Genomic DNA, 22342 nt, shown 5'->3' on the forward strand with positions numbered 1-22342 from the left:
TATTTATTCATTAGTCACAAACATTACATAGAGTATGATATCAATAAAATAACCATGTGTTAGTAAATGTGAGAATGTCAAATATATTGATAGAATACTACACCTCACACTCCAGTGATTAGTTTGGCGGGGGGAGAAAGACACTGGAGACTTCTACTTTGTATATTAAATATTTATTTATTTTTTAAGCAGAAAGATGTGATTTTGTTGCTTTTTCAAAAAATGTCAGACTTTTTTAGGTTATTGACAAATGATTCAGTAAAGACTCATTCTCAAATAACTTGCCGATTTTCTTATCACTGAGTTCCCTCATATAGAAATAGTGTTATAAAACTAGACAGAGATGTGTTCCAAAAGTGCAGACTTAAAACCAGTTTTTAAAAGTGCTTTAGTTTACATGTAGTAAAGTCCAATGGGAAGGAAACTGTGTTATAATTTCAGTAAATTCTTATGACAGTGGCTGTTTAGTTGGTTTTTCACAACAGTCTAAGTTTTTGTTCATTACTTACTGACATCTCTTACATAATGGCCTTTATTCATTTACATAATGAAATATTTAACATACTATTTCCTACCAGTTTGTACTCAGTGTATATATGAGGAGTAAAGTCCAAAATTAAACTTTAACTCTAGCAATGTTTTAGATTTTAAAATCAGTCACTCCAACTCTGTTAGTAACATATCTTCTGTGGAGTAATTAGAGTTTTTATCATTGAAGCTCTGGATCATTTCAAATAATGCTGGGTTGCAAATTCCATAATTCCATAGCTGGCTATTAGGAAAAAGTCAGAAGCTGTTGCTAATGTTACTGAACACAAGTTTGTGTGCCTGGCACACAGTGAGGCCAAACAGTACCGAAATGTTAAGAGTTTATAGCAAAGAAAGGTTTATTCCAGGACCAAGCAAGGAAAACTGATGGTTCCTGCTCAGAAAAACACAGACTCCCTGAAGGGTTTCAGCAAAGCATTTTTGAAGTCAAGGTGAGGGAGGGCTATCCCAGGGTTGTGATCAGCTCATGCACAGTTCTCTGATTGGTTTGTGGTGATCAGTCCTTAGGCATCAGAAGGTCTGTGGCTACCTGCTTATAATCTTCAAGTAGTTATTTCTTGCTTTTGGTGGTAGTTTTTAGCATCTGAAAACTTAGGAAATATGCATGAGATACTATAATCTGGGTACTTGAGAGAGGAGCCACAGCAGAGGACATGGAGGAAGGCCTGTCCCCAGAGGCCCTGTGGAGTCCTACTGGGTTACGCTAACATAAGTTCCTAATTTCTTGACATTCTTTTACTTGGAGGAGTAGTTGAGTGTTAATGAAACCTCCACTTATTGAATATTTTATTTACATTAGTTATTAATATTTCTCCAACAGGGCCTAGGATGCTTAAGCATAGATTTAAGCATAGATTATAGCATTAGATTTTTATTTATTAAGAAATATTTCTATGTTTACAGAATAAAGACAATGATACTCTTAAGGATCTACTGAAAGCAAATGTTGAAAAACCTGTAAAGATGCTTATCTACAGCAGTAAAACACTGGAGCTGCGAGAGACCTCAGTTACACCAAGCAACATGTGGGGTGGCCAGGGCTTGTTGGGAGTCAGCATTCGTTTCTGCAGCTTTGATGGGGCAAATGAAAACGTTTGGCATGTGTTGGTAGGTATCAACTGTGAACTGTTAGCAGTTTAAGAAACAGTATAGAAAGGTATTTTAATAGTGGTTGTTTCCAATTTGGGAGACTGTAGGGCTGTTATTAGGCTACTTTTAGTTTCTGAAAATCAAAATTGCTTTTAAAATATGTATTAATAAAAACAGCTTGAGAAAGAAAAGCAAATATGATCTAAAAATTTTTTCTAATAGTTTATCCATTAGAAGAAGTTAAATTAAAGCAAATAGCTGCAGAAATATTTTAAATATTTATAAAAATATTATTGGTTTTTTTTATGTTTGGAAGATTTAATTAAGTGTATCCTGTAGCTTCTGATCTGACATTGTCTCTAATCAGACAAATATAGGAAAGTTTAAATTACTCTAATGAAGGACTGAACTATACCGTTTGGAAGATTATTTTATATACAGTAATTTAATGGGGAAGCTTCGCTGGTGGCTCAGCAATAAAGAACCCTCCTGCCAATGCTGGGGACATGGGTTTGCTTCCTGGGTCAGAGATATCCCCTGGAAGAGGAAATGGCAGCCCACTCCAGTATTCATGCCTAGCAAATCTCATGGACAGAGGAGCCTGTCCAACTACAGTCCATGGGGTCATCAAAGAGTCGGACAAGACCTAGTGACTAAACAATAACACAGTTTGATTGTATCATCCTAGGAAGTGGAATCAAATTCTCCTGCAGCGCTGGCTGGTCTTAGACCTCACAGTGATTATATCATTGGAGCAGATACAGTCATGAATGAGGTAATTAATTTGTTTATTAATACTAAAAATAATTTAACATTTTCTCATTAATGTATAAATACAGTTATATTTGCATCCTTTACATTCAGAGTTGAAATTTAGGTCTTTGCTAATCAAGATAACGTATGCTCCAGGATGTCAAACAGAAATATGGAAGATGTCTCTTGTACCTCAAGGTTAAATCAAATCCTCATTTTTGAATATTGATTTCAGTTTCTCTTTTTCTAAGGTAGCAAAATTGGCTTAGCTGTATTAGTTGGATCCTTTTCCTTGTCTGTTAGCTAGTGGAAATATGCATTACTCAATTATAAATGACAGGAAAAAAAGATGCCCGGATAACCAGCCCTTAATAATAGGAAGAAAGCAGAATATGTTGAATTTGGGTGTAGAAAACTTTTACCCAATTGCTGATTAGGTCTTACAGAACTGAACATGAGGCCTTGTGTTGTATGGGTAGGTATTAATAATCCTGATCTAAGAAATGCTTCTTATGCCTAGGGGCAGGGCCCGGGATCTGGTTTTTGTGTGTGATTTGTTGTTGTTGTTCATTTAGGTGTGTTTTTTGTTTGTTTGTTTTAGATATTAACTAGGTTTAATATCTACTATTTGAGACCTATTATTCAAAAGTTCAGTAACAAAAACATTTTTCTTCTGTAATGCTTTTGCAGTCTGAGGATCTATTCAGCCTTATTGAAACACATGAAGCAAAACCATTGAAACTTTATGTGTATAATACAGACACTGATAACTGTCGAGAAGTGATTATTACACCAAATTCTGCATGGGGTGGAGAAGGCAGGTAAGGTCACTTTTTTTAGACTAAGTTACAACTGCTTAAATTTACCAGTCAGATATGTTGTAAGCATTGTTTTAGTTTGAAACAAGTTACTGGTTTATAGTAAAACTTCTCGAGAAAAGGAAAGAGCCAACCTAGAATGTTGAATGCAATCATTCATTTTTTTAAAGCACAATTTAGTGAACATGGTACACAAACTCTAGTCCTTTTTTTTTTTCTTAACTCATCTAAGCACAGAATGGGAAAGACTAGAGATCTCACAAGAAAATTACAGATACCAAGGGAACATTTCATGCAAAGATGGGCTCGATAAAGGACAGAAATGGTATGGACCTAACAGAAGCAGAAAATGTTAAGAAGAGGTGGCAACAATACACAGAACTGTACAAAAAAGATCTTCACAACCAAGATAATTACGATGGTGTGATCACTCACCTAGAGCCAGACATCCTGGAATGTGAAGTCAAGTGGGCCTTAGAAGGCATCACTATGAACAAAGCTAGTGGAGGTGATGGAATTCCAGTTGAGCTATTTCAAATCCTAAAAGATGATGCTGTGAAAGTGCTGCACTCAGTATGCCAGCAAATTTGGAAAACTCAGCAGTGGCCGCAGGACTGGAAAAGGTCAGTTTTCATTCCAGTGCCAAAGAAAGGCAATGACAAAGAATGCTCAAACTACCACAAATTACACTCGTCTCACATGCTAGTAAAGTAATGCTCAAAATTCTCCTAGCCAGGCTTCAGCAGTATGTGAACCATGAACTTCCAGATGTTCAAGCTGGTTTTAGAAAAGGCAGAGGAACCAGAGATCAAATTGCCAACATCCGCTGGATCATTGAAAAAGCAAGGGAGTTCCAGAAAAACATCTATTTCTGCTTTATTGACTATGCCAAATCCTTTGACTGTGTGGATCACAATAAACTGTGGAAAATTCTGAAAGAGATGGGAATATCAGACCACCTGACCTGCCTCTTGAGAAACCTATATGCGGGTCAGGAAGCAACAGTTAGAACTGGACATGGAACAACAGACTGATTCCAGATAGGAAAAGGAGTACGTCAAGGCTGTATATTGTCACCCTGCTTATTTAACTTATATGCAGAGTACGTCATGAGAAACGCTTGGCTGGAAGAAGCACAAGCTGGAATCAAGATTGCTGGGAGATGTATCAATAACCTCAGATATGCAGATAACACCACCCTTATGGCAGAAAGTGAAGAAGAACTAAAAAGCCTCGTGATGAAAGAGAGCAAAAAAGTTGGCTTAAAGTTCAACATTCAGAAAAGGAAGATCATGGCATCTGGTCCCATCACTTCATGGCAAATAGATGGGCAAACAGTGGAAACAGTGTCAGACTTTATTTTTGGGGGCTCCAAAATCACTGTAGATGGTGACTGCAGCCATGAAATTAAAAGACGCTTACTCCTTGGGAAAAAAGTTATGACCAACCTAGATAGTATATTCAAAAGCAGAGACATTACTTTGCCAACAAAGGTCCATCTAGTCAAGGCTGTGTTTTTCCAGTGGTCATGTATGGATGTGAGAGTTGGACTGTGAAGAAAGCTGAGCACCGAAGAATTGATGCTTTTGAACTGTGGTGTTGGAGAAGACTCTTGAGAGTCCCTTGGACTGCAAGGAGGTCCAACCAGTCCATTCTAAAGATCAGTCCTGGGTAGTTCATTGGAGGGACTGATGCTAAAGCTGAAACTCCAGCACGTTGGCCACCTCATGCGAAGAGCTGACTCATTGGAAAAGACCCTGGTGCTGGGAGGGATTGGGGGCAGGAGGAGAAGGGGACGACAGAGGATGAGATGGCTGGATAGCATCACTGATTCAATGGACATGAGTTTAAGTAAACTCCAGGAGTTGGTGATGGACAGGGAGGCCTGGCGTGCTGTGATTCCTGGGGTCGCAAAGAGTCAGACACGACTGAGCGAGTGAACTGAACTGAACTGAACTGAAGTACAAACTAACTTTTGTTTTGTTATTTTAGTAAAATAGTTTTCAGTCTTATTTTCCCAGTTCTCTCCTCAGCAGTAGAACAATACAGTGTAATTTCTCTAGCTGCTGGGGAAATTTCTTAGCACTTGGAGGAAACTGTTGGCTTTCACAAATGAACAGACCACTTTCCACTAAAATTCAGACAGAATTGAAACAACAAAAAGCAGTTTAGAAGAGCGTCAAGCCAAACAGAAAAGCAAACTTTATAAAATCAGTTTTCTGGGACTTTTCTTCGAGTCAGTTTCTTAATTTCAAAAAGTCAAAGCACAACATTCCTACTTAATATTATATCTGTAGGTCTTTTATTGTTTAAATTGTACAAATTTTTCATTATTTCGAAAGTTCTAAGAACCTTTTTAAATTTGAGGAGTTGTTAGGCGTAAGCTAGATTTATAAGAAAGGCTAGAATTTGGAAACTGCTCCCAATGTTTTGTAAAAGATCCAGCGCTTGCCAGGTAAAGGATGACCTTAGTTGATGCAAACAGAGAAGGCCTCTGTGTGCTCACAGTACCCTAAGCCACAAACCTGAGATTCTCCAGCTGAACGTATGCTGCCACCAGAATGCTGACTTACTGCAATTTAAGAAAATGGGACAGAGAATCTGGCCTGTCTGGGGCCCGTACTTGATCAAGTTACGATGTTCCAATGTCCAGGTTTGTCAGAAAGGTGATCTTCTCAAGGTATTCAAAATTGATTTCATTCTAGAGGGACTGTATCATATAAACTAAATTTGCAAATAAACTTCTGTATTCATTAGAATGTTGGATTTTCAGTTTACAATAGAAAAATGCCTCCTCTCCAGTTAGAATTCTTAGAGCCCACTACTACCTCCACCTTGCTTGGTGTGCATGAAATCATGGTCTAATGAAGAGATTCTAGATGAAGTTTAACAACAAAGAACATTACTAGTTTGTTTATTTTTGATTATGCTGACTAAATACTGCTACATGCTTGTTCTTGGCACCCTTCTTTTCTAGACTAGCAGTTTCTCTTTTTCTGTGGAAGACATTTTTCCTTTTGACATGGTTTTATGCCGTTGATCAGCTGTTGCTTTAGACAGGCCCATATTATACACCACCTTCCTGAGTCTGCCCCCACTGGTATATGTGTGCCTCTGGTTTTCATTCCTTCCTCAGAGGCTGACCATGTTGCATTCACTACAGCAGAGAATTTTTCTTAGCTTCATTCTTGGGCTGTCTTTAAATTTTAGGAGGGCTTCCCTCTTGCCTCAAGTGCCTTCTCTACCACCACTTAGTTCTTTTGATTAATAAGTACATTTTAAATGCATTTTAAATGTTTTTAAATGCATCTACCTCTGAAAGGCTTTTATTGATCAGTATATTTCATCTCTCTCTCTTCGAAATCAGTCTGAGAACCAGTTGAGTAAAAATTGCAGCTTGATGGTATAAGGGAGAAAAAGTGAGGAGACAAGTAATTTTGTAATGTGAAGCTCTGTTATGAAATCAGATTCAGATAAGAAACTGCTTTTTCTCTCAGCTTTTGGTGGTGGCGGTAGTAGCCATGGAAATAATAGATGCCTTAACAGGATAGGCACAGAGGTATCTGTACATGTCCTACTCAGAACAAGTACTTTGGAAAGTATAAGCAATTGTGATGGAAACATATGTTGAAACCTGGTTGTGAAAAGTCTTATATAGGGACTTAAAAGGAAGAACTAATTGGCAGTTTCATCCGTATTCTACTAAAGGGATATAGCCGTTTTGTTTTTTCTGTCACTTGTAAGGTTTGCAGTCCTGAGCAAGATAGGTAGATTGGCCTGGCTCTGGTCGTGAGACATGCCTAATTTGGGGCAGGACAGGGCCCCTGATTGATGACGGTCCCACCAGCATTGCACATAGTGACTGGGGAGGAGTTCTCTAAAGGGAAAAGGGAAGCAAGAATGGGGGAAGTCAGCAGACTGGAAAGAAGCACTGTGATTGTATCTAATTAGAAAAATGTCACTGGTGGCATTAGGATGCTGAATTAGAAGAAATCTGGATTCATTTGGATTGATATGTGTTGGTTCTGAAGTAGACCTGTGGGATGTGTGAATATCATTAGCATGCAAAAGTGTTTGGAGCTCTTGAGTAGAAAGACTATGTCATTCATTCAGCAAATAATCACTAAGTGTCTGCCATGTTCCAGGAACCATTAAGGCAGTAAACATAACAAGGTCTCTGCCCCCTTAACATTTTATTGGCAGAGACAGAAAATAAATATACAGTGTGTTGGATAGAGATAAATACTTAAAGGGAAATAAAGGAGAGTAAAGCTAGTGTCTGTGGTACAGGGAAGCGTGCTTTTCATAAAGGGTGGTCAGACGAGACCTCTGATAAGAGTCAGCATTTAAAAGAATGGAGATGTGTTTTTTCTGTTCAAAACCTCAAAGAAACATAAGCTGTGATTGATAGCAATAACTTTAAGAAAAAATTATTTTCGCAGCCTAGGATGTGGCATTGGATATGGTTATTTGCATCGAATACCTACACGCCCATTTGAAGAAGGAAAGAAAATTTCTCTTCCAGGACAGATGACTGGTACACCGATTACTCCTCTTAAAGATGGGTTTACGGAGGTAAGGTAACTTTACTGCCTGATTATGTCATAACTTCCCACCGAGATGAGTTGATGTGTGTGGTGATAGCACTTACTGAAACTGGGCAGATGAGTTACATACTGACGTGTAGGATTCGAAGTTCTTGTAGGATACCTAGATGGGTAACCTCTGATTCTAGATTTCAGGAAAGAGGGCAGGGCTAGAGATACAGATTTGGGAATCATCAACATAGAGAGGGTAATTTACCCAATGGACATTGATTTAAAAAACAAACAAACAATGGGTTGGGCTTGGGTGGGTTAGAGGAACAAGGCTGGAATCTTGACTGTTCATAGTATTTAAATGGACAGGCAGAGACAGGAGATTTAGCAAAGGATGGTCAGGAGATGCCCAAAGGGAGAAAGCAGAGCGTCAGGAAAGCGGGCATAGGCAGCTGTGTGAGGAACTACAGAGAAGTCGGTGAGGAGGAGTGAAAAAACATGTCCTGGGCTGGAGCAGGGACGCCAATGCCGACTGACTGGAGAGAGGGGGTGACTGATGCGGGTTAAGGTGACAACAGATGGTGCTTACAATTTCAAGGAACCTGATTGAGAAAGCAAGGAGAGCTAGGGTTGTGGTAACAATTATATGATCAACATGAGGCTGTTTAAGGAGTACGAGAGGTATTTGTACAGGCTTAGGGGCTTTTAAAATGTTTCCTGTGCAGGCCTTACAGGACAGTTAACTCTTGCCTGCCTGACTAAATAGAAACCAAACAATCAGAAAGAAAATGCTGCGGTTGTAAAGAAAGGGCTGCTGTCATTTTATGGTTTATGGTTTGGCCATCCCTACTTCTAGAGGAAGTGAAGAGGAGCTGTGGGAAGGTGTAACCTCTCCTCACCCCACCCATTGGCTCACGGCCAGAGCCAGCGTCGTTACATATTCAGACTTCTACTATCATATATGCTGCCCCAGTCGGTGCTTTCTGCCGTGTAAGGCTCTGCGGGCAGTCAGAAACCAGATGGTGAAGCGGCAGCTGGGGAGAAGGGCCATAATGCAGGTCATGTTGAAAAGTGCTGGAGGACACTGGAGGACTCAGGGGTGAAATCTGAAAATCACTCATCCACCTATTTGTAGAGTCCGTACAGATTCATTCATACCCCTCCCCCATGCTCCTGAAGGTAGAGATCTAGTTCCCACATCCATTCATTGATGAGAAAAGATAAGGGGGGCTCGTAATGTTAGACATCATAAGAAATCTCTAAGGAATCTTTCATGGTATTAAGACTTCAGCTGACTTCTTCCATGAACAGTGAAAATTAGAAACAAAAATCTGGCTGAGAAATCAGAGAAGAGGAAAAAGTGGTGTTTTAAGGGTTGAGTATAATCATTTTGGGTGGCTAGGAAGAAGAAAGACTCTCCTGGTGTCAAAGTGGCTAGAACAGCGTGTGTGACGGGCTAGACGCCATGTGTTAAGCGGCCAGAAGTGACAGGATGGGGAGTTGTCGACAGCGTCACATCCTTGGCACCTTTCCAAATTACGAAGGAGTGTCTGAAAGCCAGAGTGCCAGGTGAAAAGTTCGGACGGTTTGTACGCGATCAAAAAAGTATCTGTAGGACCAGTGAGAGCCAATGTGTATATTTTAAGTAAACTTGAATAATTTTCCTTTTTTCTTTCTATTTTTTGGAAGGTCCAGCTGTCCTCAGTTAATCCCCCGTCTTTGTCACCACCAGGAACTACAGACATTGAACAGAGTCTGTCTGGACTTTCTATTAGTTCAACCCCACCAGCTGTCAGTAATGTTCTCAGCACAGGTATGCAGAAAATAGATTTCTGTCTTCAGTCTGGTTTGTTTTACATGGTATTCTTTTCTGTCCCAAGCTGTAGAATATTAAAAATTAATTCCAGTGTACTTTGAAAACTGTCAACGTGCTCTGCATTGACAGGCCCTGTCTGTGAAAGCTGGTAGGTACTAAATGACCACATGCGTTTAAACCTCTTCTCAGCCAGTGTTAGACCGTGGGCTTCTCTGTGTTCTACCTTTGAATTCAGTTTGATTGCTCTGTTTACTCAGCAGATGTTTGCATACCCCCTAGCTAGTGTGCCCTGGGGATACAGCAGTGAGCCGTTCACCATTCCTTCTTAGGGACCCCTTGCTCAGGGGGCGTGCTCCTGCCTCTTCTTTTCCTGTACTCCTCGTTCTACCTGCTGTACTCCATTTTTGCGTGTTTTAGGTTTTTTCCAACAACTTTATTGAGATGTAACTCACATAGCATATAATTTACCCATTTCAAAGTGTATAATTTAGTGGGGTTTTGAGTATATTTTGTAGAGGTTTGCAACCATCACCTCAGTTTAGAACATTTCATTACCCCAAAAGGAATCCTGCCCCCAGTCACTCTCTTCCCCCAGGTCCCAAGGCCTAGGCACTCACTAATCTACTTTCTCTTTCTAGTCTAAGCAGTCCATAAAATAGGTGTGGTCGTCTGTGACCTTTCTCTGTGGCTTCTTTTACCTTGAATGGTGTTCTGTTTTCCAAGTTCATTGATGTCCTAGCATATGTTAATACTTTATCTTTTTATGTTTAAATAATGTTCCATTGCGTGGGTATGCCTTATTTTGTTGATGGACATTTGGGTGGTTTCTACCTTTTGGCTATTATTGAATAATGTGGCTATGAACATTTGTGTACAAGTTTTTGCATAGACATATGTTTTCATTTTTCTTGATTATATACCCAGAAATTAGAATTGCTTGGTCACATGATACAGTTCTTAACTTGGTATGTTGACGTAGTTTATTTTTCCCTTTCCTTTTTTAAATATCTTCATCATACCAAGAGTATACTATATACTCAATCAGTGTTGAATAAGTGGATAAAATATTGCCATGGTTTCATTTTATTAGTATCCTTTTATTCTTGAGCTCTCTTTTTTAATATTTGTACTCCAGATCTGCTCATATTCCACTTTGTTCTGGAATGGACTTAAAACAACCCATCAAGATGCAGTTAAGGTCAACAGTTTGGTCCCTAGAGTTTGTCCCCTAGGTTGAAATCCCAAGTCTTTTCAGAGTCTTTGTTTTCTAAGATAAGTTTGAAATTTTTATTTTTTATAAAAAATTAAAAATTTGAAACATACTCAAAAATAGATGAATGTTAATAAATACAGATATTCATTTGTGTAAAGAGAAGTACAACAGACCCCCCCACCACCCAGCTTCACCAGTTATCAGTATGACATTCATCCCTACCCCCTACTCTTTGCTGAGTTTTTTTCCCAGCTTTATCAAGGTATAATTTGTGTACTATAAAATTTATTTACTGAAAGTATAGAATTTAATGATTTTTAGTAAATTTATGGAGTTGTGCAGTTATCACCAGTCTAGTTTTAGAATATTTCCTAAATGAAATTAAATATTAATGTCGTCAGTATCAAGTCATAGGTATATTTGGAAGAGATTTTAAACTTTATTTCATCAAGTAGTATTTGAGGCCTTTTTGTGAGATTGAGTTTTTTACTTATATCCCATCAGATATAAGAAGTGGTCCTTTAGTTTATTCTTGAATAGACTTCCCAAGGCGGCAACCCAGTCTGTGTCTGATGGCTCTCACGTGGCTTTACAGTGAGAGTTCCAGTGCATATGAGAGCTCTTCTGGCTTTAGGAGATAGCCGATGTCTCTTCACCTTGTGGTTTCTATTTTAAATCTTCCCTCACACATGACAGTTATACTTGTGTTGTCTTATAAGCACATGCACTGAGATCCCTGGTCTTATTACACTGTAGAAAAATGGGTTATTGAATAGTAAAAGAGATATCAATAAATCAGAAATTCTAAAGGAGATTGAAAGAAATCAGCATTTTCACTTTGAGTAAGTGAATTCAGCAGTATGACATGAGAAACCACTTTTTGTTAGGTATTTACTTTTCAATCTTTGCTTTGATTATATTGCTGGAAAGTAGCCCACACAGCCGTCTGTGGGGTCGCACAGAGTCGGACACGACTGAAGTGACTTAGCAGCAGCAGCAGCAGCAGCCCAAACAGTAACTGTAGAAACATAAAAGTGTGTTTTTTTTTAAAAAAAACTTCACTGTGGATTTGAAAAATCTGGATTTTCAGCAAATGAGTATATCATTTTGAAATGGCATTAATCGATATGACCCCCTCATACTTCCTGTCTCCCTTTCTTTTTCTGCACCTCATCAGAATGTAAATTTCCTGAGGGTAGTGATTTTTATTTTCTTTATTCTGTAAGTTCCTCAGTGCCTAGAACGATGTCTTGACATATAGCAGGTGCCCACCCTGCCGCCAAACTTGAAAGACTAAACATACCAACCAACCATTCAACACCTTTGAGAATCAAATAAAACAGAGAATTCTCTTCTGATTTTCCATGCCTCCAGTTTCTGCAGAAAAGTAAATACGTGACTAAATAAATTTATGAAACTGTCTGAAAATAGTTGCTTCCTACTTTTAGGCACAGCTCACTTTGGCTTTAGGCAGATCTCTGTAAGACAAAATCAAAATCCCTGTGCAGTATTACTGTTGTTTGGATATCAGTGAAACTTCTCACTTGAGTGGCTGGTAAGCGTTAATAGATAACCTTTATTAGGTGGTATCCTAAGAGTTACTTGAATGTAAAGAAGATAAACTCCTCAGGCTAACATCAGTAAAAATGGAAATGTACTAGGCTTCAAAGGCATGTCACAGAACCAAGGTCAGAAGGAAATGGAGATTCAGGAAGGTCATTCTCCCCATCTGTGGAGGTCCACGTGCGCTTGTCTCTACATCATTCTCTTTCACAGACCAGCATTCACTGTTTCACGGGGCACATAGCCCCCAGCAGCCCCAGGGTTACATAACCTTTTAGGTCAGGAGCCCAATAAAGATTGACTGGAATCCTTGTGTCTCATTTCCAAAATTCCAAAACAGTTTTCTAATCCAGCCCTTCTCAGGGGTGAAACTCACACCTGGTGTTACTTAGCTGGTGTGGGCTTACAGAGCCCCCAGCCCCCTTGGCCCATGCTCTGCTAACAGCCCTTGCGAAGGGCAGAGGGCAGAGCAGGTGGATGAGCTGTGGAGTGACGCAGCTGGAGGCCAGCTGACTGAATGAAGTCTCACTGAGGGAAGGCCTGACAGTGGCGGGAGGGAAGGGGCTGGAGACTGTCCGAGACGGTCTGCTTGTTCTTTATCAACTGAAATGTTTCAAAGGTTGTGCTTTTATTTTAGGTGTACCAACAGTACCATTATTGCCACCGCAAGTAAACCAGTCCCTCACATCTGTGCCGCCAATGAACCCAGCTACTACATTACCAGGTAAGCCGCAGGAGACATACATGTAATCATAAAAGCTTTATTGGTATTTTACATCTTAGAAACAGTGAAAAAAATCCATCCCTATGTGGTGACTTTTTTCATGTTTTATTCTCGCTTTCTCTCTGCTATAACTTCATAAGTGAGAGCAACTGGCAATGAGCTACAGTCACCAGCTAGTCAGCTGCTGAGCCCTGGGCTCCTTGAACCTAGCCCACCATCCTCTCTGCCCCCAAGCAGCCTGAGGCCAGAATAAGGAGTGTGTAGATGTTCCATTCGTCAGCACTTCCTTACTTGGGGCATTCTGGTCAGTGCTTAAGGAATACGACATTGTATCCTAGAGACGAGCACTCCTTGCTTGGGTCCTTAGTAACTTTAATGTTAGGTGAGATTTTTGTTTATTTCGCTTATTGTTCCCAGTGAAGACCAAGTCCTTTTATCTATAGATAGAGATAAGATATTATTTCAGTGATCAAGTATAGTTGGCATTGTGAGAGCCTTTAATTGTGTGGCTAAAGATGTTATTACACAGACATACTAAGCCATTAACCAAATGTGAGCACGCACAGAATGATAAAGCAAGTGTGACAAAATGTTAATATTTGAGAAATTTGAGTGAAAGATATACATGGGGATTCTTTATTAGCAACTGTGAGTCCGAAATTAAAAAGGGAAAAGGGGGGGAAAAAAAAGGCTGAGAGAGTGTAAACCTCAACCATCAAAGAAAATCAGTCCCTTATTTGCTAAGATAAATCAGCTTCTTCTCTAAGACACTGAGGCCGGCATCACTCTTGCCCTGGGTTCAGAGGTTTGTTTTAACCCTTACTCACTTAGCCATCTAATCACGTAGGTACAGAAAGATGCTTCACTGGGGAGAGACTTTTGTTATTGTTGTTACTGTAGTTACGGTACAAAACTGCCACAGGGTAAGTGGACTTCTGGTATTTTCACTTCGAAGTGGGTGGTATTTTTTTCAGTATGCAAGAGTTTATCTTTGGCGCTTTATCTTTTGTTCTCTGCCTTCTCTCCAGGTCTGATGCCTTTACCAGCCGGTCTCCCGAGCCTGCCTGTCCTCCCCAATCTCAACCTGCCCACCCCACCTGTCGTGCCAGGCGTCAGCTTACCAGAACTCGTGAACCCGGGTATGTTGCCCATTTTCCCATAGGACTCTGTCTAATAAAAAGTTTTCTCCAGGAAAGGCAGTCCTCTATTTCAGTCTTTTTCTGGCAAGGGCAGATTCGTTTAACAAACTTCAGCTGCTTCAGGTATAAATTAATCTTTTTTATTTAAAAGGGTTGAAAAAGAAGAGGAGGAGAAATGTCTTTGTGATGCTCCTCTGCCTGGCTGCCCATCCCTCTTTCTCTCTCCCTCCTGCCCCTGACAGCTCAAGCTCTGTAAAGGCCAGCTGTAGAAATAAAGAGCAGTGGTGTGGCCTCGCTGAGCTGAGTGGGATGGGAGGTATGCAGTTGGCTCAGTGGCAGTGAATGAACTCCCTGTGATTCTCTCTGTATTTTGGGCAGCTGCCATCCAGACACTGGTGGTACCTGTGTTTTGCGTGGCTCAGGCTGGCTGGGCTTGCTGCGCTTGCTGCTTGATCAATATTCTTCATTTTTTTAATTGAAGGATAATTGCTTTATAGAAATATTCATTATTAGTGTTTTTATAATAAAAACTGCAAGGTTTTAGCTAAAAATAGTTAAGTTCACAGATATTCAAAGTATTTACAGTCAGATTCTATGCACTGATGAAAGCGAAGCTTTAGCTTTGAGATGGCCACACGTCAGGGTTGACTTTTTAATTGCTGTTCTCAAGAATTTGGCCCATCGGTGATGTCAGTGAATGATCTTATTACACCACAGTATACATTGTCATGTTTCTGTTTAGATCATAACAGCCCCTGTTGTAATGCTTATCATCTGTATATATTCATTACTTGTCCTCGTTAATCTATTTTTTGCTTTTGGCGCAATGGGTTAAAAAACAAATGAAGTCAGTAAATTCAGGCTAATGTTTACTGTCTCAGCATTCCCTTCATCTTTTGGGGGGATACCCCTGTATTCTTAGACTTGTGGCTTTGCTCTTTCCACAGGTTGACAGACTGGGCCGCAGGTGGCCCAAAACCTGTTTTACAACCTGCCTTCCTTTTGTTTCTTGAAGATGTAATACTCTTTCCCTTCATTCTGTGTTTTAAAATTCTTAAATCTGTCAAGTATACGCAGATTTATCAATCAGAGGGCTTGAAAAAAGGCTGAGTACTCTGGCTTGAGGCCTGGCCCCGGTGCCTCCTGTTCTCTTGTCTGTCCAGAGTGCAGCTGAGAGTCAACCTACAGTTTGCTTGAAGAGCAGAGTTCTGCTCAGCACTCCGTGTGTTGCCTTGCAGGCAGATGGGCTCCTGTCCATCCTAGCCAGGAGAATCATGTCTTCCCCGGGCTGGGCTGAGTCGCACGAGGGAACCTTTCCTCTGGCCAGCGGGTCCTGTGGTGAATATTTACCTGTGTCTGAGCCTCCAGCCAGGGATAATCAGAGATGGTGATTTGTGTTGTCGCTCCTCAGCTTCCATTCCTTAGTGAAATGCAGATGAAAATGATGGTGTGACTGGGGCCGTTGCCCTTCTGTGCTGGGAGGATGTATGACCTCTGCCTTTTCATCCTAGGCTTGCCACCCCTTCCTTCCCTGCCTTCCCGAAGCTTAGCAGGCCTCGCACCTCTCCCCGTGCCATCCGAGTTCCTCCCGGCATTCCCTCTGGTCCCGGAGGCCTCTCCCGCCGCGGGCTCCGCAGAGCTGCCGTCCTCCGCCCCACCCGCCGGCAGCCCACCCTCCGACCCCGTCCCGACCACGGCACGGGCCAACGCCGCCTCCGCACTCGCTGTGGACGTGACACCCCCCGCCCGCCAGGCCCCGGCCACTGTGGAGGACAGAGTCAGCGACTCCGCCACAGCCAGCCAGAAGCCCATCTCAGCGGTTACGGTTACAGATGCATTTGCCTCTGAGTCACCTTAGCTTTGGACCGGTCTTCAGAATTGGCGCGGTGTGCTTGTTTCACCACAGGAGCGTGTCTGGAAATGCAAACTCTCTTTAATTTCATACTAGTTTGTACCGTTTCTGTAGGCATCCTGTAAATAATTCTAAGGGAAAACTCAGCAAGAGGATGTGGGCTTGTATTCTGCCAAGTGGGAGTGCGGCTCACGGGCCGGGGAGGGAAACGTCAGGAAGTGCTTGTATTTTAAAACCAAAAAGAATTGTAAGGGTGGCTTGCTGCCAGGTTTCCACTGCCGTTCTTGGGGTGTAGCTCTGTGGGAAAGGTGGTGACGGGGTGTTCACTAGGCTCCCTGTCCTCCTGCTGCTCCTTCTGTAAGGAAATGTAATATTTTATGCCTAATACCCACTCGCAACATTTCTTGTATTTTGTAAATCATTTGCAAGAATGCAGACCACCTCACTAAGCCGTGAAACAAAAAGATATTTTACTTTTGGTCTCTGTGAGTCACATCTCTATTAAGGTTTACACGAAAATTCCAACAGAAGATGTTAATTAAAGTTAACACAATGTGCACTATTAATTGAACATCTTTTTATTCAGCCTATACACAGATATTTGTTTTGAGCTCTCAAAAGTACTCAGACATTTTATAACTGCTGCTGTTGCTTTATATGTCCACTAAAAAATGGCATTTAAAAAGAAATAAAGGAGATGTTGCACAGTTTTAAACCAGAAGGTGGCACTTTGTAGCTACTTACAATATTATAGCTGTACTGGGAAGCATAGATACAGCAATAAATTACAGTACTTTCGCTTTTCTTCTTGTGGTACATTTAAATTACAACTCCTGATCACCATGGTGCAGTCATTAATCTCCAGTGATCACAGTGCATTCATATAATTCCATGTCTGACCTTTGCTTTCTCCTAAGTTTTCTAAGAGATGGTAAGTTATGTGGAATTGATTTACTGAATGAAATTAAATGCATGTTATATTTCTGCTTCTTAAGTAAGATGAAAGCGATCCATCAGTTACTGACCTGCACTGGCGTGAATGTTGCCAAGGAGAAGAGGGTAGAACAGGGCTGCTGAGACCCACCTGGAAACTAGGGTTATCAGTGGCCACCAGTTTTTAGGGTAGAGCCACCTCCAGGGCCAGGCTTACATTCAAAGTAAATGACAAGAGAAGACGCCAGCCCAGGTAAAGTTGAGCACGTTATTATTTCTAAAAGATACTCATGGTTTTTAAAAATATTAAGGAGCTACCTTCATGGGAAGCAAGTAAGTAATTTTTAAGCTTTAAAGACAAATTTTTTAGCAGTAGTTTTTCCAAAGCAGCAATTCTGAACTCTGGTGAGGTCATCTGAGGATGACAGCAGCCCGGGACCGTCTGCCCAGAACAGGGTGGATAAGCACAGAAAACACGCTGAGCCCTGGGAGAGGGGGATTCTCAGTGCTCACCTGGGAGAGGGGCACAGACTTGGCCCAGACAGGCTCATCGGGCCTTCCTGAGGTGGAGAACACTTACTTTAGATACTCTCTCCTTCCTTCAGCTGTTTTTTTTTTTTACACGGTGTATTCTATTTCAGGGGCCAGAAGCACAGTTGTGAAAGAGAGTGTCGCTACCATGAGACCACTCACCGTGACCTTTTAGAGGGGATGGTGTCGGTGGTCAGTCCTCTGGGCACTTGAGGATAGCACTGTACACACTGAGATGAGCCCTCAGTGAGGATGACAGTCGAATCATCTTTGAACCCCTGGGTCACTCAGGGTGCAAGTTCATGCCAGAGGCATGAGGCAGTGATGGGGAAAACGGAGAATGCTGGTTTGAATAGGCTCGGTTATCAAAACAACTCTCAAAATGCAGTGGTTTAAGCAAAGTCTACTCTTCCATGGTTGGTTTTGTTGGTTTTGTTGTTGTTCTTGGTTGGGGTGCATGGTCTTTCTCTAGTTGCACGGGGGTGGGTGGGGTGCTTCTTTCTGGTTGTGGCATGCAAGCGTCTCCCGTTGAGGCACACAGGCTTAGCTGCCCTGTGGGATTTTAATTCCCCAACCAGGAATCGAATCCATGTCCTCTGCATTGGAAGGTGGATTCTTAACCACTGGACCACCAGGACCATTGCTCTCGCCCAGGTTCAGAGTTGGAGATGGTCAGGCTGAGGCAGGACCGACCTTCGGTAACGCCGGAGGCCGCAGCTCCAGTCCTGTAGTGCTGCTTAGCGTGGTTTGCATTTCCACGGTCATCACATGGGCATCCCCTCCACATTCTAGCCAGAAGACAAGGGCCAGCCCCCTTCTCTGGCAGTCTGTTCAGAGAGGTTTCAACGCAGCACCTTGGCTTACATTCTTCAGGCTATTGTGGAGTAACATGGCTGAAAGGCTGAAACGTGAAGGCTATGCTGCAGGAACTGAGGAGGAGGCAGTGACTAGTAAGGCCCCACGCGCATCCCCCACACAGTGCCACCGTTTGCTGAAGATTCGATGGAGGCACTCTGCCAGGGTACTGGGTAGGAGCAGGAAGATTTCTGAGAGAGGACGTGACTTGAACTGCAGGCAAAGGTGGGGCAGAGACCATTTGAGGCTAGAGGAATGGTGAGGAGTAGAGCACATGGGGGCTGGGCCCTGAGTGCCAGCCTAGGGAGCTGGGGCTTTGTCTTAAAAACAGGAGTCGCTGGAGGATTTCCTTGAGGACAAGCTCACCTGCATTTGAGGAAGCCTGTCTAGTAGTGGAGGATGGAGGGGCGGCCAGCCCTGAAATGAGCGGACAGAGGAGACTCAGGAGACAGCTGTCATCTGAAGGCCGTGTTGGTAGCTGGCAGTAAGTCTGTGATGATGACTTTATCTTCTTTGTGTTCCTGTTTTATGCTTAGTCCCTTACTAAATTTGCTTACTTTAGAATAGTTGGCTTTAGATCATTTCCTAAAAACAAAAGACCTTCCCCATTTGTGAGGCTGAAGTAAAATGGCTCTGCCTGGGCCTGAGGGTAAAGGCCTCCTGTTTATTTGACCACCCAGCAAGGAGGTCAAATTAGAACCACCTCTCAGAGTATGGATTCCTGGGCCCCTGAGTTCTGAAAAGGTTTCCAGGGGATGAGAATACTACACACTGACATTTGTCTCCTTCATTGTACCTGCCCCTCCCCAGCTCCAGTTAGCAGCAGGCCCTGAACCATATCCTAGATGATCATTGAGACAAGCTGGTCTATAACCTGAAGTAATAAGGCAATCAGTTCAGTTCAGTTCAGTCGCTCACTTGTGTCCAACTCTGGGACCCCATGAACCACAGCACGCCAGGCCTCCCTGTCCATCACCAACTCCCGGAGCCCACCCAAACCCATGTCCCATCGAGTCAGTGATGCCGTCCAACCATCTCATCCTCTGTTGTCCCCTTCTCCTCCTGCCTTCAATCTTTCCCAGCATCAGGGTCTTTTCTAGTGAGTCAGCTCTTTGCATCAGGTAGCCAAAGTATTGGAGTTTCAGCTTCAACATCAGTCCTTCCAGTGAACACATAGGTCTGATCTCCTTTAGGATGGACTGGTTGGATCTTGCAGTCCAAGAGAAATAAGGCAATAGAAAGTCCATTGTCTACTGAGACATTTTCACCACCTAGCAAAGTGCACATGTTGGAGAAGGGGTCCTTTTATCAATGATACCATTTGCAGTGGATCTTGGAAGAACAGTTTCTGGTCTTGCTAACCAGTGTGTTCCTTTATAAGCTCCTTGCATATGAGCCAATAACTACAAGAATGGGGAAATAACACCAAAGCCACAGGCCAGCGGAATGGTAGGTGAAACTGCTCCCCGGCTTGCAGCGCTCGGGGAGCTGGAGAGGGATAGAGGTGGCTGCGGGGCTGGGGACAGAGTTCTTGTCTATTCAAGAGCAGTTCAGGACTGACCAGTGTAGGAAAAGCGGCCTCGTCGGGGAGTTACACAAGCGCAGTGCCCTCTGGCCAGTCGTCTTCGCCAGTGCAAACAAAACGAGCACACACCATCCACTGGTGGCTGTGGGCCCGGGTCTTAGTGTTATCAGAGTTAAGGTTGCACCATGTGTCCTGGCACTCCTGGACGGGAACAGGCCCCAGCATGTGGGGTGAGTACTGAAACGGGGAGCTGAGCAAGCCCTGTGCCAAGCCCTCTGCAGGAGAGTCTACCCAGGGAACAAGAGGTAGCAAACTGACTTCCCTCAGACACCTTTGAGCCACCCTGTACATTTTTAAATGTGAATTAATTGCCAACATTCCAAAACCAGAAAATTTCTCGTAAGTTTAGATTTCTGGTTTCTCTTGCCCATCACTGGCAGCACTAGGTCCTCAGCCCCACAAGGAAGCAAGCCCCCTTGAGCTGACACCCACCAGGTTACCAGCTGGCCTGCTGGTTTCTTCCACTTGCCCGGTACACAGGCATCTCAAGTTGCAGTGTATCAAGTATTGTCCTGGTGGAGATGAGTGGGAAGCCTGGGCTTCAAAAAGCTGGAGGGTCCAGAATGTAGGGAATCCAAGATCAGAAAACAAGAATTTTCATGGACTTCATTATTTTCGATCCATGAATCATGGTGAAATGGTTGCTAAGGTTGACAGAATTTGAAGCAGTCACTTAAGCTCTAAACCTTGGGGAGAAACAGGTCTCTGGACGTGACCAAGATGATGACAGGGATTTGGGTTTCCCCAGCCTCTCCCAGAAGCCAAGTCTGGGACAAAAACCCATTAGTTGAATTTACCTTGACAACCAAATCTATTGAAATATGTCATCAGTTCTCTATTTTAGGGACCAAGGAGTATGTAAAGAGAGGCCCTGCCTGAATTCCCAAGTGGCTTCCTTGCCCTCCGTGCTGTGGCCTCGAATCCTGGTGAGAGGGAAGCCGCTTAGAGTCCAGCTCTGGCCAGCCTGGCCCAGTTTGAGACTGGAATAAATAATGTCCACCTGTGTGTGTGGGAAGCATGTTTAAGGAGCACCTGCATTAGAGTGGCTCGGGTAAGGGGACTTCTCATTTCTTATGCACTTTTATATCAGCATATTTTTAAAAAATGCATTTTAATTACTTTTCAGTCAAAGAAAACAACAGGGGTTATTTTTCATGTAAAGGAGAAATGGGACTTGAAGAGCCAGGACTGCCTAGCCTGGGGGAGGGGAAGATGCTGTCCTTCTCCAGTGGCATTTAAAAGCTCCCTGCTAAGAAATCTGTAACACTGGCCCTAGATGAGAATTATTAGTGGTGTTTGCTTTAATACACCTGTACTTTGATGATCTGCAACATTATTTTGTCTTTGTAAATCAGTTTGGCCAGAAATGTCCCTGTGTGGTTCAGACAGCTCCACTGAGCACAGAGACTCAATGGCAGGAGTTCACATCGTCTCTAGGGCTCCCTTCCGGCATTTAGATCTCTAGAAATCATGTTAGCTCTCAGGTACATGAAGTATTCACAGTTCTAACATTGTCTGAGATCAGCAACTGAACAACCTGTGTGCTTTGGGGTAGTGGAGAACAGAAATGTGAGAGCAAATTCCATCTGTCTTTAGTTGCGGAGCTGAATAAAATAAGAAACAGGTTCCTACTGCCTAAATTGAGGGGCTCAGAGCTTAGTGTGATTTTAATAAACAAAGCCAAACTTGGTCTCTGCAAAGTTTTTGTTTTTCTTTTCCTGGAATGACCAGAAATAAAAAGGGCATGTAGCCTCAGAGATAGTGAAATATATTTTTCCAAATTCAGATCTCTACTAGGCAAGTGGTGTCACCTGAGGTGAAAACCCCTCCAGCTGAGGGTCTTCTGGAGAGGACAAATGAGGGGTGACAGTGGACACGGAAAAGGCAGAAGAGAGAGAGAAGAGGGGCCCTGGGCAGGCACAGGTTCTGGGCTCGATCCCATGGACCGGTGTTGCCAAACGTACATGGAAGACATTTTTGTTTTCTAATTTTATTACCTATATATTTATTTTAACATGTGTTGAAAAAATAGATCTGCTTCGTAGGATGAGGCTAAAGTAGCTTCCTTTATCAACTTTATTGAGAAAAAGGAATCAAAGAGAAATATTGAGTTGACAGCAGGTGTCAAGCAGGGCAATTTTTTCTTCAATCCTTCCTGGCCTCCCAGGAGATGGTACTGATATCTCCATTTACCAAATAAGTAACCTCCAGTTCACACAGTGGAAGCTTTAGGATAGAAGCTGACTCCCTGGAGGTCTGTCTGCTCCCATGTCTCAGTTCTGTTACCACACACCGATTAGGAGCCGGAGAACCCCAAACTGACTTTCGTCCGGCAACTTCCGTTGTCTCCAAGGCCACGTGGAGCCGGAGCCCGGCCGGCAGCG

General features: G+C 42.5%; 1 protein-coding gene across 1 annotated transcript in view; it reads left to right on the top strand.

The window, feature by feature from the left end:
* The window catches only part of GORASP2 (golgi reassembly stacking protein 2), a 30774-nt gene extending 13915 nt beyond the window's left edge, over positions 1–16859 (top strand). Inside the window, exons 3-10 of the mRNA XM_018064501.1 lie at positions 1453–1656; positions 2327–2413; positions 3082–3212; positions 7652–7784; positions 9437–9560; positions 12977–13063; positions 14092–14202; positions 15714–16859. Coding sequence (XP_017919990.1) covers positions 1453–1656; positions 2327–2413; positions 3082–3212; positions 7652–7784; positions 9437–9560; positions 12977–13063; positions 14092–14202; positions 15714–16060 — 1224 coding nt within the window. The 3' untranslated portion in view covers positions 16061–16859. The remainder of the gene's footprint in view (positions 1–1452; positions 1657–2326; positions 2414–3081; positions 3213–7651; positions 7785–9436; positions 9561–12976; positions 13064–14091; positions 14203–15713) is intronic.

Source organism: Capra hircus, chromosome 2 (assembly GCF_001704415.2).
Source record: "Capra hircus breed San Clemente chromosome 2, ASM170441v1, whole genome shotgun sequence".
Classification (NCBI taxonomy): Eukaryota; Metazoa; Chordata; class Mammalia; order Artiodactyla; family Bovidae; genus Capra; species Capra hircus.